The sequence below is a fragment of the Rana temporaria genome, chromosome 4 (genome assembly GCF_905171775.1).
Source record: "Rana temporaria chromosome 4, aRanTem1.1, whole genome shotgun sequence".
Lineage (NCBI taxonomy): Eukaryota > Metazoa > Chordata > Amphibia > Anura > Ranidae > Rana > Rana temporaria.
In genome coordinates this window covers 84,506,790-84,525,115 of record NC_053492.1, presented here as the reverse complement: position 1 = coordinate 84,525,115, position 18,326 = coordinate 84,506,790, and the positions used below count along the sequence as shown (strand labels likewise).

The 18,326-nt window shown below is 44.5% G+C and overlaps 1 protein-coding gene across 5 annotated transcripts in view; it reads right to left on the bottom strand.

Moving 5' to 3' along the window:
* The window catches only part of ROCK2 (Rho associated coiled-coil containing protein kinase 2), a 262,565-nt gene that overhangs the window by 54,570 nt on the left and 189,669 nt on the right, over positions 1-18,326 (bottom strand). For all 5 annotated transcript variants that reach the window (XM_040348580.1, XM_040348581.1, XM_040348582.1 and 2 more), the window contains exons 9-14: positions 11,517-11,676; positions 9,484-9,547; positions 5,016-5,107; positions 3,174-3,222; positions 2,073-2,208; positions 385-476 (exon numbers count right to left, since the gene is read on the bottom strand). In XM_040348580.1, coding sequence (XP_040204514.1) covers positions 385-476; positions 2,073-2,208; positions 3,174-3,222; positions 5,016-5,107; positions 9,484-9,547; positions 11,517-11,676 — 593 coding nt within the window. The remainder of the gene's footprint in view (positions 1-384; positions 477-2,072; positions 2,209-3,173; positions 3,223-5,015; positions 5,108-9,483; positions 9,548-11,516; positions 11,677-18,326) is intronic.

Here is an 18,326-nt window from a genome sequence, read left to right as displayed (position 1 = left end):
CTAATAGGTGGAATAACTTTAGGCCTGCTAATGCCTTACGGAAACCGCGTAAATCGACTGCGGCGGCCGGGCGTACGTTCGTGAATCGGCGTATCCCCTCATTTACATATTCTACGCCGACCGCAATGGAAGCGCCACCTAGCGGCCATCCAAAATATTGCAATCCAAGATAGGACGGCGCAAGCCGTCGTATCTTAGATATGTTTAAGCGTATCTCTGTTTGAGCATACGCTTAAACATAGGTCGGCGTGGATTCTGAGTTAGGTCGGCTTATCTACTGATAAGCTGGCCTAACTCTACCTGAATCTACCTATTAGTAATGTCTAGTATGAGAGCAGACCACTCAATTTAAAAAATTCCATTAAAAGGAAAAAAAGTTCTCACCTGTCTTTGGAGCTGATTTATTTTCTCATTGGAGATTTGTGAATTTTGGTTCCTTTTTTTCAGGTCTTCAAGTTGATCCTTAAGGCTATTGACTGTAGAAAATAGAAAGTATTTTCGGTGATGTAAAGGTAAAAAGCCCTTTTACAAAAGCAAAGATCAAACAATCACTTTGTGCATCACTTTTCTTTCCCCAACAGAAAATGGTGCCATCTGTGAAGTTTGGGCAAATCTAGTCTTTCCAAATATTAATGCATGGAGGGCTATGGTTACTTCCACACAGACTTTACAAAAATAGTTACATCAGTATGTTTAATGTTGCTACTTTCGTAGATTAGTGTAGGATCCACGCATGGGAAGATACCATGAACTGGAGTACAGAACACACAAATACATGTTACAATCAGATTACACAACTGGTTTTAGACCTACCGACAACTATGCGGACCTGCTCGATTGGATGCTAATGGAATAGATTGTTTGGAAGGTCCTCCCATTACACAGTTTTGGACATCTAAAGAAAATTGCACATGGACTATGCAATCAAATTGTAAATTGTATGGCCAGCTTAACACGATCAGGTGACAGGGTCTACTGACCCAGCCAATTTCTTCAGAAATCTATAGTCATCCCTTGTGCCTTTGCTGCCTCCCTACTCCACTGAAGTCCTCGCCGGAATGGGTTTCGAGCATGGTGGAGCATAACCCCCCCCCCCGTACAAGTGCCCACTTTTTGGGCTATTAGGGGGCAGAGTAAGTCCACTGTGGGTAAGATTCTGAGCTTTCATGGATGGGAGATGTCACATCCCCTCCACAAGTGACAGGGGTGTCATCGATCTAGAAAAGTTCTTATACGAGAAATTACACAGAATGGGCTCATTCTGCCTTCCGATAGCCCAAAAGCGGACAGGTAATAGTAACTCATTTCCGCTTTCCCTTAAAAAGGAGCTCCAGGCTCCCCTCACCAAAAAAAATTAAAGTCAGCAGCTACAAATACTGTAGCTGCTGACTCTTAATATTAGGACACATACCTGTCCAGAAATCTAGCGGTGTCTTCACCCGAGCTGATTTTTCAATTGGCTTTCGGGTGCTGGTGCCGCCATTTTGACTAAGGAAAATCGGGCGTGAAGCCCTCCGGCTTCACGCCCGGTTTCCTACTGTGCATGCGCAAAGTTCTTTGTGAATGGACTGGCTGCAGGGGAGAGGGGGCAAACTTCTGGTACACTTCACAGCAGCAAACTGAGCCGGAAGTGGCAGCGGGTACCTGTCAAAACCAGGTACCAACCCCCCCCCCCAAAAGGTGCCAAATGCGGCAGCAGAGGAGGCACACGAGTAGAGCTTTTCCTTTTGGGTGGCACGCCACTTTAAAACTTCGATTTTTTTTTTTTTAACCAGGACCTGGGCTACCACACACATTCTTATAACTCACTTTTCTACAGCACCGCAAAAGATGCTCAGGTCCAGTACCACAATAAGCTGTTGATTTAGAAATCCCACAGGCAACAATTCTGAACTGGCTCAGCATAAAGAGCTCTCCTGTGCCTCAGAGAATGGAGTTTGCCAGCATTGTCTGCTGAAGTTAAGCCAGCCGATCATTACACACCTCCTTAGCCACTGCCAATCAAGTGTCTAAAGAATCCTAGCAATTTCACATTCCTTCCATATCTGGCACACACATCGCAGCTCACAAACCTTCATTTTCTAGGCTGCGTTTCTTCTCTGCCTCATTTTCAATTTTTCTTTGGTACTCTGCACTCTTGTGCTGCAGAAGAGCTTTCTCTCTCTCCAGCTGCCGACTAGCTGACTCCAAGTTCTTCCGAGAATTTGCCTACAATAAGAACAAACGAAAATGTAACGGATAAAATACTACCAATGACAAGAAGAAGAAAAAAAAGCATAGAGCATGGTGAACGTTACTCAGTTAAAGTGTATGTAAAAGCAAAATAGTTTATTTTTTCATTTTGTATAGAGTGGAGAAGGGTTAGAGCCTCTTTTAATTTTTCACTGCTGTCTGGGTCCCTACTGGAAAGATTCTCCCTCCTCTTTGTCCTGGTGACCACTGCCACCAAAACAAAAAGTCAAAGTACTTCAAAAGAATTAGGAGTAAAATACTCCGGTTGGGACCACTGTTCCTATAATAGCCCCTCTAGGATGGGAATTTTCATAATATACACTAAATATAGGGATGGACTACGACCCTGAACCTCTGGCTAATTAAACTTGTTGCAAAGTGCAAAGGTAAGTTTCCATGCAGAATCCAGTCCCTCAAAGCAACAATACAGGTCGTTGATTGAAGAATCCAAAGATAGAATAATAATGTCATTTAGAGCGATTTCTCCATAAAGGAGAAATTCCATCACCTTAGGACACTAGCAAAAAATTGAAGACTCAAACAAAGTGTGGGGGTTATATGGTTGTTATCCTCAAAAGCCAAAAGCAAAAGGCTGTTCCCACGGTGTGCGGTCTAAGTAGGGTTCCCATGGTTATAATGAGATTGCACCGATTTGGATGCACTTCTTCTATTATTTAATAAGAAGACAGCGAGGAGCGATTGAATAATCCAAAGTTGCAGCAGGTGACTTCTAGCTCTGTTCTACATCTGGCGATGGTATGAGACCTGCTCTCCTACCTCAGATTAGGCAGAGCCACAGTTTAAACATCTACCTTATATATTTTCACCACTCAGGTTTTAAACCTTTCCCACTCTATTCAAAAATGTAAAAGAAATTTAAACTGAAGCTCTTATTTAATTTCAACTAAAACTGGTGTAACTGAAATCAATGAAACAATTACCTCTTCCTCCAGTTCCTTCAATGTCTTCTCCAGTCGAGAATTTATGGACCTAAACAAACAAACAAACTCAAAACTTTTAGTACAGTATTACAAATGGTAATTTATGCCTTACAATAAATTTACCAATGCATTTTGTTGTAGACCTCTACCTGCTTTTATTTAGTAGATATTTTAGATCAGGCCCACCCCACCCTGACAAGCAACGCCGGTTACACGGCAGGTTGTAACACAGTGATCCCGCTGTGTCACGGAGATCACAGTGTTAACAGTTCTGGCGTGCTATGATAAATGTCCCGCCCTCCTCCTCCTAGACTAGCTCGTGTGATAGAGCCAGTGTTCTGTCTATCACACAAGCTGGTCTAGGAGGAGGAGGGCGGGACATTTATCATAGCGCGCCAGAACTGTTACCAACACTGTGAGCTTCGTGACACAGCGGGACCGTGACAGCAGTTTGGCACAGTAAGGCTGTGAGGGGCTTACGATGGTGAGGGAGGGAGAAGGGGGAGCTTGCGATGGTGAGGGGGTGGATGATGATGATATGATGATGATGATGATGATGGTGGGGGGGGCTGATGATGATGATGTAATGATGATGATGATGGTGGGGGGGGGGAGCTGATGATGATGTAATGATGATGATGGTTGGGGGGGCTTGCAATGAGGGGCTGATGATGTAATGATGAAGGTGGGGGGGGCTTGCAATGAGGGGCTTGCAATGGTGAGGGGGGGTTGCAATGAGGGGCTGATGATGGTGAGGGGGGGTTGCAATGAGGGGCTGATGATAATGATGATGTAATGATGATAGGGGGCTTGCAATGATCTTGATCGGCTTGCAATTAATGATTGTGAGGGGGGGGGGGGGCTTGCAACGAGGGGCTTAAAATGATGATGGCGAGGGGGGGCTTGCAATGAGGGGATGATGATGTAATGATGATGGTGAGGTGGGGGGGGCTTGCAATGATCATGATCGGTTTGAAATTAATGATTGTGAGGGGGGGGCTTGCAATGAGGGGCTTATAATGATGAAGGAGAAGGGTTGCAATGATCATGAGGGGCTTTCAATGGTGAGGGGGCTTGAAATGATGGCTTGAATTTGAAATGGTGGTGAGGGGGGGCTTGCAATGATGGTCTGAAATGACGGTGAGGGGGGCTTGCAATAATGGTCTGAAATGACAGTGAGGGTGGCTTGCAATTATGGTCTGAAATGACGGTGAGGGTGGGCTTGCAATGATGGCTTGAAATGACGGTGAGGGTGGGTTTGCAATGATGGCTTGTTCTTCATTTTAAATATTGTATTTGTTCCCATTTTGTTGTTTCACTTCAAAATAACATATGTGCAGTGTGCATAGGAAATTGTTCATATTTTTTTTTATAGTCCGGCCCTCTAACGGTCTGAGGGACAGTGAACCGACCCCCTGTTTAAAACGTTTGAGGACCCCTTTTTAGATCAAGAACATGGGGGCATGACCTCAAACTAGCAGGAGGAACGTTCAAACCTTAAGGCCTCATGCACACTGGACGTTTTTGGACGTTTCTACAGCAGCTGTTTTTGGAACCAGGACCCTTTTTTTTTCCTGCACTGGAATCAGATCGCATTGGGTGTTTACACCCATGCAATACGATTCCTGTCTGAATTCACAGTTCACACTGCAATCTGCGAACCGATCTGGAGGTGTCATAAACTTTGTATCAACACCCACAGTGGTTCGCAAAGGGGAGTGTGAACTGCCTGCGAGGGAAATGCGATGCGGGCACTGGAACTGGAATCACGCCAGTGAACTTGGGCTGAATGTCTTGCCAATCTTCTGATTGTAGTACAATACAACGGCAATGTTTACACACCTGTACTTGTGCTCAAGCTCCTCTTTGGATTGCACCTCATTTTGGAGCTTATCCTTTAGCTGCTGGATGTTTTTCTGGAACTGTGCAGATTCCTACACACATGGAACAGTAGAGAGAACATTACACATCATGTGTTACAGACAGAGAGGGACGTGCAGTTTATGCATAAGAAAATTTCAATTTGTCAAACACATTTTAAAATAAAAAAAACCTTTGGGTTTACTGTAAATGAAGATCCTATTATGGTTGTCAAGACTCACTTTTGAAAATATTTGGACTGATCCGACAAGTAGTCACTTTTCATGCTGTAACAAGGGAAGGTCATAGGAGGGCGCTTGTGTTGCGCACATACAAGGTAAAGGAACCTGACAAAATCGGACAGGGTTTGGGTACTCACTACGTGTGTCCATGTACCCCTGCCCTCGGGTATCTTTTATTAGCATCCTTATAACAAAGTGGCTGGACAGGGATCTCAATACTCAATGAATGTGAATGTGAGTTCATATGGACACCACTTGGAAATATCCTGGATTATCTGGCCCAGAAACTAGACACGGCACAGATATATTCCAGCTGCTAGGTCAATAGCCTCCAGACCTATATAATCATTTTAATATGACTTTTCTAGTGGGTATTGGATATTGCAAGGCTGAGCAGCAGAGACAGTAATTTATTCCACACTTTTTGCATCGCCATAAGAAAGGATGGAAATATACACATCATTTAAGCATAAACAAGCATTTTTTTTTTTTTTTTATGTGGTAGTGTGGTCATCCATGTGACATATCACTGGTTTTTAAAGCTGAACTCTAGGTCAATATAAGACACCCATTAATCCAGCTCTGTATTAATATATCAATTTTATTTAATTTGTTTGCAAGTACCTGAAATGGACTTGGTATCAGTTCCTAAACTCAGACTGGGAGTGGGAGAAGCAGCACAAAGAGGTTGGATATGTGTGCTGTAGTGCCAACAAAGGACACGCTGACAGCAGGAGAGCAGAGTGACAGAGAGAATATGCTGCTTGTCCTTCACTGTCCAATCACCAATTTTTCCATAGAGAGGTTACAGGTAGTGGAAATGGGATTGTGCTGGTTTCTTAGGGGCAGATCCACGTAGATCGGCGCATTATTCTGCCGGGCGTAGCGTATCTAAGATACACTACGCCGCAACTTATTTTTTTCTTTTCGAATCCTCAAAGAATTTGCGCCGTAAGTGTATCTTTGGCGGCATAAGGGCGCGGAATTCAAATGGCTGTGATCGGGGCGTGTTTTATGTAAATACGTTGTGACCCGACGTAAACAACGTTTTTTTTTAACGGCGCATGCGCCGTCCGTGGGGGTATCGCAGTGCGCATGCTCGAAATTAAACCGGAACAAGCCAATGCTTCCGACGGTGACGTCATTCTACGCAAATCCCTATTCGCAAACAACGTAAAAAATTCAAAATTTGACGCGGGAACGACGGCCATACTTAACATTGAGTATGCCTCATAATAGCAGGGGTAACTATACGCCGAACTAAGACGTACGCCTGTCGGATCGATCCGAGATGCAGTCGTATCTTGTTTTGTAGATACAAAACAAAGATACAACGCGGGAAATGTAAAATTACGCGGTGCATCAATAGATATGCCGGCGTAATTCTTTTGTGGATTTGCCCCTTAGGCTTCATGTACACTGCGTTCAGGACGGATGTTCAGAGGCATTTGAAACACAATGCCTGTAACAGCTTGTAAACGTGGTAACTTGCATTTAACCTTGTTTCGTTTATAGGCGCTTTTAATGGAGATACATTTTTGACTATTCAAAAATAATAATAAATGCATTTAAAAAAAAACGCTCCTAAAAAGCAAAACACAGGTAAACACGACAAAACAGATTTTTTTAAACATTGTTTACTATCTGTCAAGTTAAATCATTCAGGCGAGGTTGTAAAACGTCCCGTGTATATTAAGTCTTACTGCTGACCATTTTTCCATTCTCTCTACTGGTGGTCGTTTCCTTTTAATTCCCAATTTCAATCCAATATTGGACCACTTTGCCAGGAGCATCTCTTTTGAGCTCAGTTTATGTATTATAATAATAATGTATTTAAAATATAGTTACTGTTCAGGTTTTTCTGCAAAATTATGAAACTATATTGGACAGAGATGTGATGGTGACCGATATAACGTACGTAACTTTTATTCCTAAACATAGTATAGTACAATTGCGTTGACTGGAATTTTACTGGTCTGATGATGTGATCCTTCAGATAGCTGTGTCCCTTCTCCTGATCAAAACCCTCCCCCCATATTGAGGGCATGTGGCCTGGCTGCATGCTCGGATAAGGGTGTTGGGGGGGGGGGGGCAACCCCACGCCATTTTCTTTTTTTTTAAATGGAGTTCCCCTTAAAATCCATACTACACCCAAAGGGCCTTGTATGTATTGGGGGGCAATGCTGTTTTTTTTTTTTTTTTTTTTTTTTACATTTATTGTATTGCCGGCAATGGCTTGCAGCCCGGGAAAATCTATTTTCTGTAATCGGCTTCCAAATAGTTAACCAGGGGATGCGTTCCCTGGCTAACACTGACAGGAGTCTTAACCAATCAGGTTCACTGGTTCTGGTTACCGGTAACCTGATTGTCTGAAGCGTCATCGAGGGCAGGAGAAGACATCGAGGGTCCGTGGAAGGAGGATGGCTGACCCCAGAAAGGTAAGTGCCGGGCAGGGGGGCAATCTGGAAGCATTTTACAGGGCACAGTGGCAACAATTGATGGGCACAGTGGTGACAATTGATGGGCACAGTGGCGACAATTGATGGGCACAGTGGCGACAATTGATGGCATGGCACAGTGGCTGCGGTTGATGGGCACAGTGGCTGCGGTTGATGGGCACAGTGGCTGCGGTTGATGGGCACAGTGGCTGCGGTTGATGGGCACAGTGGCTGCGGTTGATGGGCACAGTGGCTGCGGTTGATGGGCACAGTGGCTGCGGTTGATGGGCACAGTGGCTGCGGTTGATGGGCACAGTGGCTGCGGTTGATGGGCACAGTGGCTGCGGTTGATGGGCACAGTGGCTGCGGTTGATGGGCACAGTGGCTGCGGTTGATGGGCACAGTGGCTGCGGTTGATGGGCACAGTGAGGCTGCAATTGTTTTTTTGTTTTGTTTTTCGTTTGTTTGCGCCCTCCCAAAAATTTTGAGCACCAGCCGCCACTGCCCCCAGAGCAGTACCTGGGCCCCCATACCCTTTTTATGTCCAATAACTTGCATCATAGATTGTAAGCTCCAATGAGCAGGGCCCACTGATTCCTCTTTTACCAAATTGTATTGTAACTGTAATGTCTGCCTTCATTTTGTTAAGCGCTGTGCAAACTGTTGGAGCTAAATAAATCCTGTATAATATTAATATAAGCCTTCAAAATGGGGACTATTTTCAAGTTTGTGTCCCATAGACTTTAATAGGTTTGTGTCCAAACTTTTTCTATGTTCAGGAGTTCTGGTGCAACCCGAACCGGGGGGTGTTCGGCCCATCACTACTGTGGTGTATAACTTGTAATGTGTTCCTTCCTAAAATTGAATACAAATTATTGACAAGTTAGTGTCTCCCCTCTTTCCCCCTTTAGTTCAGGGCCGATCCGCCCTATAGGCTCACTATGCAAGCCGCTTGGGGCCCCGTAAAGCTGCAAAGGGCCCCCCAAATTACTAGAGGCCCCGTCTGGTGAGAAGTTTTTGGCCCCTAATCCCGCTTCTCAACTCGCTGGCTGCATGGGAGAAGAGGTAAGTAGTCAGCACCCCCCGCTTCTCAACTCAACTTTAATGTGACATGTCACTGTCAGCAGCGCCCCCCCCCCCCTCAACTTTAATGTGACATGTCATTTTGCTTAGGGCCCCAGGGAGGTCAGGATCGGCACTGCTTTAGTTACATAGTCAGGTCTGTTACGAGCAATGAGAACCTTGTGCTTTATTAGCCTTTACACTCCTTACCCCTGATTCTAATGGATCTAATTCTACATAAGGCCTTTTTTGTGGGGTGATACTGATCATAATTGTAAACTACTAGGAGTCCTATGCTTGCTGGCACTGTGACCTTGCCTTCTTTATCCATGTATGGCTCCCTCATGGCAATCGCGTTGACCGTTATTTTGTTGCGATATTCAGACTGTGGTACCTGAACCGGGTTTTGTCTGCATTTTTTATATTCTTTAGTAAAGTTATTATGGGGAAAAAAATTATTGAAAAGAAAAAGTGGCCAAAGTGAGTTCAGCAGGTTTATGACTGGGGAAAAGCATTCTGTACATCCTTTTTACATTTGTTTTACGGAATAAGAACTACAGAACAATGACAGTAGGCAAGATTGCGAGTTCTGGTGAGCAAAGAGTTCTCTGGATTCACCTTTTGGTATGAATTGTATATCTGGGCTCTCAGCCACTAAGGTAACACGTCACACTGAGAAACTACCTGAGGCACAGGGCTAACAATTACCTCTTTTGTAGGCTGTAAAGGGGCATTCTTCTCTTCCTTGAATTGGGAAGGGTCCTTCAGCAATCTGGGAAAATTGTGAAAAAAAAAAGGAGAAAGAAAGAGGAGGGAAAGACATTACACAGTTCAGACTCATAAAAATACTTGGCCATAGCAGGGCAGATATCTAAACAGTTTGCACAATTTGGATCAAAGACGGCAGCGTAAAATATTTTGATTACGGCCTGTTTCTAAACATTTAGGTCATGGGATGATCCAGGGCAGGCGAGGAGAAGAAAGCTTTACTCAGGAAGGACAGAATTCAGCCCCGGTTTACTGCCGCTAACCTCAGGGGAACAGACTGTGACTTTCGCAGAATGCCTTGGAAGCCTCAACTATCTCGAAGAGCAGGTCCAGCTGGCAGCTCCTTGCAGGCATATATTCACGTCCTGAAACACTGTCCAACACATGTGCAGAAGCCTTGCCACATGACAGTTATGTGGCTCTACATAGTTTAGGGGTGCCATTAAGGCAGCAATCCCCGATCACAACAAACTCATCTTCTAGTCATTATTTAAAGCTAAAGAATTACAGTCTTCCTTTTCACCAAATATTTAAGAGCTTTAAATTGTTCATTTGCTCTTTTTTTAACAGGACATGCTACTGAAATACCTACCCTGTTTGAAGACAAAATGTTCACATTTAGGTGGTAGTCAAGCTGCATATGTATAAAAATTCTCCCACCCTTGTTTTTCAGAAAAAATTACCTATAAAATTTGCCTCGTTTGTGAAGCCTCAATTCCTTTAAAGCTGAACTCCAGAAAACACGAAAAATCTTCCAGTAAAGGAGGCTGCAGGGGTTTAACTGTTTGTTTTTGTTTAGGGGACTTTATCTACCTGGTGTGCTGCTAGACCAGTCCCTGCAGCCTCTCCTTCCCTATCCTCCGGCAGTCTAAGGTCCCCTGATGTCATCAAGACAGATGCAGACAGTAGCCCTGCATTGGCTGCGAGGACACTGAGAAATAGTCAACCACCATAGCACCATATCATGGGGGACCAACTGCCAGGAAATTGAAGGATTGGGTAAGTGAAACTAATTTACTATCCCCTAGACCAGTGGTCTCCAAACCCTTTGCTTGACCTTATCTGGCCCTTGGGGCACTATTCCTTTCGTGGACACCAACGAGGGGGCACTTTTTTCTCTCACAGACACCAACGAGGGGGGGGGGGGGGAACAATTCCGTTCATTGACACCAATTATGGGCCACTATTTATTTTATGGACACCAATGATAGGGCACCATTCCTTTAAATCGCCACCAATAATGGGGCACCATTCCTTTCATTGCCACCAATGATGGGGCACCATTCCTTTTATTGCCACCAATGATGGGGCACCATTCCTTTCATTGCCACCAATGATGGGGCACCATGCCTTTCATTGCCACCAATGATGGGACACTATCCCTTTCATTGCCACCAATGATAGGGCATTGTTCACACCTACCGACGCCAGGACATTTTCTACTCCCACTGGCCACAGTACAGCCCCTCTAAAGTCTGAAGGGCAGTAAACTGGCCCTTTGTTTAGAAAGTTTGGAGACCCCAGCTTTAGACAGAAGCAAGCAGTCAACCACTGCAGTGCAGGTGTGCAGCCCCATTGCAAAATAGATTTGTTTAGGTTCCCTGGAGCTGGGCTTTAAACACAAATGCTAATATTCATATACTGAATGTTAACAGTCTTGCTGAGATGAACGGACAGTAGGGTTAAAAACTTGCCTTTTCAGGAGAAAGAGTTTCTCCAGGCTCCTTTCTGTGGTAGTCACATAACTGAAAGCCTGAGCATTTGGGCATGTGATCTGTGCAAAAGGGGCGAATCAGCGTTTTGATTGGTCATTTGTGGACCAACGTCAGTACTAGGGGAACATGGCTTAACACTTATTCTAGGAAAGGTAAACAGTTCTGTCCATAAAACCAACCAATCAACATTTTTGACATCTGTGGATATCTTTCAGCAAATGCACATTTCAGATTCAGACAAATAAATGAGATACATACAGGTTTTCACGGTAATAGGTGAAGCCAATAAAAGGCAGCTGGTTCCCAGCATAGGCTTTAGGGACTGGGAAGGTCTCCACATCCCCTTTATCATCTTCAATCTCATCAAAATTACTGGAGTCGATGTCACTACTCAACTCGGGGACCACAGGGGCAGCCGCTATGAAGGGGAAAGGAAATAAACGGTTAACACATGAGAATCAATTTTCATATACAATTCCAGATCAATCTACTCATGAGCAATTCCAAGTATACACCTTACACAGGGTTTGTCTTTACCTCTCACTAAGAATGAATGGTTTGTTTCGTTCATCTTAGCAACATGGCTGAATCACTGACTGGTCTTAGCAGCTAGATTACCTTGAGTTTCTTTAAGGATATCCTCAAAACACGCATTTATGCTAAAGGCTGAGGATTTCTGAAATGGATAACAAATCCCTGCACCCCAATATGGTGGTCAAGCACCAAAGCTAAACAAACTTGGCTAACAAGTTCATAATGTTAACTCCACGGTTCGAATTTTTACTTCCTCATGTGTTCAGCAGCGTCAATAACTGACCCTACGCCAGAGTCTCGCACTAGATGTCCATGGTACTGAAAGATTTTTGCTGATAGCAAAATTCTGATAAATATGGACTTGTGTAGTTAAAAGGAAAAGGGCCTGGGGAAAAAAAAAAATTAAATCAAGAAAAGATATCTACCCCAAAGGGTCGACTTTAACTAGGCTTGGCCTGTATCATTATTACACTTTAGGAGCAGAGTTAGGGGAGTCATGCCCTGTACACACATGACCGGGATTCCCGGCAGTATAAAGCCCGCCGGGAATCCTGACGGGAAAACCGAGAACCTGTTCGTCAAGTTTCCCTGCGTACACACGGCTGGGTTTCCCATCAGGAAAACTGTGTGGAGAGCTTTGGCCAGGAATCACGGCTGTGTGTATACTCCCTCGCAGTGTTTCCCCATTCCCGGCTGTTTTCCTGTCGGGAAAACTGCAAGGAAGCATACACACACAGACGTTTTTCCCGGCCAAAAGCACTCTTGGCAGTTTTCCTGGCAGGAAAGCCGGTCGTGTGTACAAGGCTTCATAATATGCCTTCTGGGAGCATCCCATCATATTGAGGATGGGAAAATGTCTCGGTACCCATCAATCTCAGAAAAAATGTAAAAAGTTTCTGGCCAGGCTTCCTGCTGGAGCCTAGTTCGATGTCATGGCTCTTATAAAAGGTCCCGGTTACGTTTGCGTTTGTTTATCCAGTGATTTCTGTTTTTAGGTTTCCAGACAGGTACTCAATGATGTCAAATAGGTCAAGAAACTGCTCACTCAAGAAAAACTGAGGATGTCTGCTAGTACCTACACATATGTGCGTCATAAGATGTCTCACAGACATTCTTCTTTCTCCTCTTAAAAACAAAAGAACACATTTTGTATTGGGTTTCATGTGATTTTCTGAGAGACTTATATTTTGCCTGAACCAAAAAAGCCAAAGACCACGAGTCCCCTGATCACACAGAATAAGGTGGCCTAAAAACTGGGCCAGCTACAAGCCTACTGGACTGCAACAGGTTATAGGAATCATTAAATAAAAACAAGTGGTCAACAAGGCCAACAGGTTTCAGAGTGTCACATGGTATCCTCCCTACATTGCAGTGTAGGCGTGCAGGAACACAAGCATCATTCTATGAGCCACAGAATACTGGGGGCTTTGTGCAATACAGAAATATTGCACACTCTCCTAACAACCTTCTTATTCACAGAGGGAAGGGGAAATCATACATTCCTCTGCCGGGACAGGAGGGACAAGTCAACAACATGCAGGATAAATAGTCCAGCAAAAACACTGAAAAAAAAACATATTTAAATAATTATATTACTGTGCAAGATTTAACCACTTGACCTCTGGAAGATTTACCCTCCTTTATGACTGGGCCATTTTTTGCTTTTTGACACTGTGTTACTTTAACTGACAATTGCGCCATCATGCAACGCTGTACACAAATTAAATGTATATCATTTTTTCCCCAACAATAGGGCTTTCTTTTGGAGGTATTTGATCACCACAGTGTTTTATATTTTTTAACTATAACCCGAGAGAAAAAGGAACTTTGAAAAAAATAATAATAATAATGTTTTACTTTTTGCTATACAAATATAAAAACATAAAATAAATAAAAATACATATAAAAAAAAAAAAAAAGAAATCTTCATAAATTTAGGCCAATATGTATTGTGCTACATATTTTTGGTAAAAAAAAAAAAAACATCCCAATAAGCGTATATTGATTGGTTTATGCAAACGTATAGCATCTACAAACTATGGTATATATACACTGGAATTTTTTTTTATACTAGTAATGGCGACGATTATCGACTTATAGCGAGACTGTGATAGTATGGGGGGCAATCTGACACCGACACTTGTGGGAACCAGTGACACCAATACAGTGATCCGTGCTAAAAATATGCAGTCACTATACTAATGACACTGGCTTAAGGGGTTAACAACTAGAGAGATTAAAGGGTTAAATGTATGCCTAACAGTGCTTGGTGTTTTTACTAAGAGATGTGCCTTAGGGAAACAAAAATGGTTACATTTAGAGCGCCAGTCTATGTGTCAAGCGTGTATGGCAGCAACCAGATGAGGCGTACAAAGACAAGTGTGTTTTGCCTACAGTTAAGCATGGTGGTGGGAATGTCATGGTCTGGGGCTGCATGAGTGCTGCCGGCACTGGGGAGCTACAGTTCATTGAGGGACCCATGAATGCCAACATGTACTGTGATATACTGAAGCAGAGCATGATCCCCTCCCTTCGGTGACTGGGCCACAGGGCAGTATTGCAACATGATGACGACCATAAACACACCTCCATGATGACCACTGCCTTGCTAAAGAAGCTGAGGGTAAAGGTGATAGACTGACCAAGCATGTCTCCAGACCTAAACCCTATTGAGCATCTGTGGGGTATTCTCAAATGGAAGGTGGAGGAGCACAAGGCCTCTAATGTCCACCAGCTCTGTGATGTCGTCATGGAGGAGTGGAAGAGGACTCCAGTGGCAACCTGTGAAGATCTGGTGAACTCCATACCCAAAAGGGTTAAGACAGTGCTGGAAAGTAATGGTGGCCACACAAAATATTGAAATTTTGGGCCCAATTTGGACATTTTCACTTAGGGGTGTACTCACTTTTGTTGCCAGCGGTTTAGACATTAATGGCTGCGTGTCAAGTTATTTTTAGGGGACAGCAAATTTACACTGTTATACAAGCTGTACACGCACTACTTTACATTGTAACAAAGTGTGAGGGGTGTACTCACTTTTGTGAGGTACTGTAATGTTGTTGTTTCTGCAGCCCATCCCGTCTATTCTCTAAACTGTGCGTCTCTGCAGTTTCTCCTTTCTAAAGCCTAGTACACACTATCAGGTTTTTTTCAAAAATCTGCCAGCTCAGGTCAGGGCCACTGTACTAACGATCTGATGTTGGTACAGCGATCTCCCCTACTGAGCTAGAACACTCTGGTCAGCGCTTTCAGCTATTGGCAGAGAGCGCTGATCAGGAGCAGCTCAGTTGCCGGTTCTCCAGCATGCTCATCCGACAGAAGCCGGCTTCTGGACAGACCGGCCGCCATACACACGGCTGTTGCCCGACATCCGGCCTGTGTGTACTAGGCTTTACGTCTAATCTGTAGCTACCTGTACAGCCTTCTTCCTTCTCCCTTCTCATGTGTGGTTGTATATCTGCTACTTCTACGTTCTAATCTTTCATGTGTGGCTGTCTCTACAGCCCATCCCTGCTCCCCTTTTATGGTTAGCTGCGTCTCTGCAGCCTCTCTTTGCTCTCCTCTTACATGTGGCTATGTCTCTGCCGCCTTTGTATGCTCCATGCTCATATGCATAGCAGCATCTCTGCAACCTCAACCCTACTCATGAGTATCTTTTATTTTTTTTATGTAAAACCTTTATCCCAAACGGAAAAAAACAGTTTGCTGTAACTGCTTATAAAAAGTGTGAACTGGAGACATGCTTCAATGTGTTAGTATATCTAAATCTGGGAGTACACTCCCCTCTCCCCAGACTGACAATGCTGCTGCCCAAAAGGTGCCCGTGATCTTTTGCTTTAAAAAAATATAAAAAATTGTTAACTTCGCCCCTAGACATTATGACGTTGCTTCAGTTCTCAAAGATCATAGAGGTGATTAGAGACAATCTAGTCTCTGTTCATTTTATTGCCACCTGCCTGAACCGGCGGATCGTTTCCCAGGCTCGCCGGTAAAAGCAGTAAGCCCAAGAAACACCGGTGAGCGGCAGGAGGGGGGCCTCTGAATGCATTCCAGTGGCTAATTAGTTACTCGGACCACTGAGAAAAATGATCACCGGCTGAAAATTAAAAAAATAAATATTGGGGTAATGGCTATAGGCTTCAGCCATAATCCCATAACCCCCCCCCCCCAAAATTATCCTGTGCCCCACCATGTGCCGCCCCCAATTCAATGAAACTGACACTGGGAGCATAGGTGTCTGCATCTCAGTCCCAATAATGGGCAGAAATGGGGACTATTTAACCACTTTCGGGTGCAGGCGGAGTGATCTACCGCACTGTGGCTCCCGACAAAAAAAAATAACGTCCCGGTCTCTTCTATATCAATACGCTGAGGCAGGTTAGGGCTTTAATTTACCGTATTTATCTGGGTATTGCGCGCTCCGGCGTATAGCGCGCACCCCTAATGTAGACCCGAAATTCCTGTAAAAAAAAACATTTTATTACTTACAGTTTTGGTGTCTTGCCCGGCGTCCATCGTCGGCCTTGTCCGGTCCGGCATCCGTCTGCGGCCTCCGTGGTGTCCTCCTGGCTTCTCCCGCGCTGTCTCCGAGTCGAATCCCTGCTTCCCACGCTCAGTTTGAACGCCTCCGCCGACATATACCGAGCGCAGTACACTCGGCTTCCCACGCATAAACGTCACAGAGCGTGACCACGAGCGAAGCCGAGCCTGGCCGAATGTACGCGAGTGTACTGCGCTCGGTATATGTCGGCGGAGGCGGTCAAACTGAGCGCGGGTATCGGCGTATATCGCGCACCCACGATTTTCCCCTTATTTTAAGGGGGGAAAAGTGCGCGGTAAATACAGTAATTGTCAGGAGCCACAGTGCGGTAGATCCGTCCGCCTGCACTCGAAAGTGATATTGACCTGTATGTCCCACACTGCGTTGCCCAGTTCCGTTCTCAAGGAGGAAGGGACACCACCAGTCCCTGGCTCTCAGGTTAGAATGCTGCAAAAAAAGCACTGCATCAAGTTCCCAGGTCCCAGGTAAAAAAAGTCGGCCGGACTGGGTGCGAAGGAAGACAGAGTTGCTACAGGTCTTGAATCACCACTCAATGGCTCCCTGCAGCACTGATAGCTTCCCTCTGGGGGGGGGGGGGGGGCTTTGCTGTGCGTCAGCTTGTGAATGAATTGAAAGCTGCTCATAACAGAGAACTTCCCTTTCATTCACTGTGGAGTGCAGCTGCAGAGAATAGGGTGAGATATCTCTGTCCTCAGTCCCTTTCCCCGTTTTAAAAGTGAGATATTAGGTGGACTGTTTAAAACCCTGATATTTCACCAAATCCCCCAAACAGGGCTACAGGTCCCAGCATGAACATATGAGATCTAAGGGGTTCATGCTGGGACTTGTAGGGACTAAAAACCTTAGATTTGAAGAGGTAATGTTGAAACTTGTAGTCCATTTTTGGGGGGTGTGACCCCCCAAAAGTAAAAACACTACAGGTCCCAGCATGAGCCCCTCAGAGCTGAGGATGTAATACGCCCCCCTCCCCCAATAAAGGGGGTAGCAATCAGGTAGGTCAGTGTAATGGTCAGTATAAGAATCAGGTAGGTCAGTGTAGTGGTAAGGTAGGTCAATGTAGTGGTAAGGTAGGTCAATGTAGTGGTCAGGTAGGTCAAGAAACAAGAAGTGGAAACCACGGTCAGGTAGACCAACTCAAATTTCAGCCACAACTGCTGGGATGCAAAGAAAACCCCACAAATAACTTCAGGTGAAATACAGAAAGCCATCACTACGCAAATGCCACAAAGTATCCCACTTACAATATGCCAAACAGCACAGAAACAAGCCTCAAACTTTCTGCCACAAAGTAATTTGGAGTGCCGAGACCAAAATTAAGCTTTTTGGCCACAACCATAGACGCTACATTTGGAGAGGAGTCAACAAGGCCTATGATGAAAGATACACCATTCCTACTGTGAAACACGGAGGTGGATTTCTGATGTTTTGGGGATGTGTGAGCTACAAAAAGGCACAGAAAATTTGGTCAAAATTGAGTGCAAGATGAATGCAGTATGTTATCAAAAAATACTGGAGGAACATTTGCATTCATTAGGCAGGAAGCTGCGCATGGGACGTACTTGGGCATTCCAACATGACAATGATCCAAAACACAAGGCCAAGTCGACCTGTCATTGGCTACAGCAGAATAAAGTGAAGGTTCTGGAGTGGACATCTCAGTCTCCTGACCTTAATATCAATGAGCCATTCTGGGGAGATCTCAGATGTGCCGTTCATGCAAGACAGTCCAAGAATTTACAGGAACTGGAGGCTTTTTGCCAAGAGGAATGGGCAGCCTTACCAACCGAGAAGATACAGAACCTCATCCACAAATACCATTAAAGACTTCAAGCTGTCATTGATGTTAAGGGGCAATACACGGTATTAAGAACTGGGGTAAGTAAACCTTTGATCAGGGTCATTTGGGTAGTTTCTGTGTGATGATTTAAAAAGAGTAAACACAGTTGATGGATAATAAATAGCTTCAGCCAAAC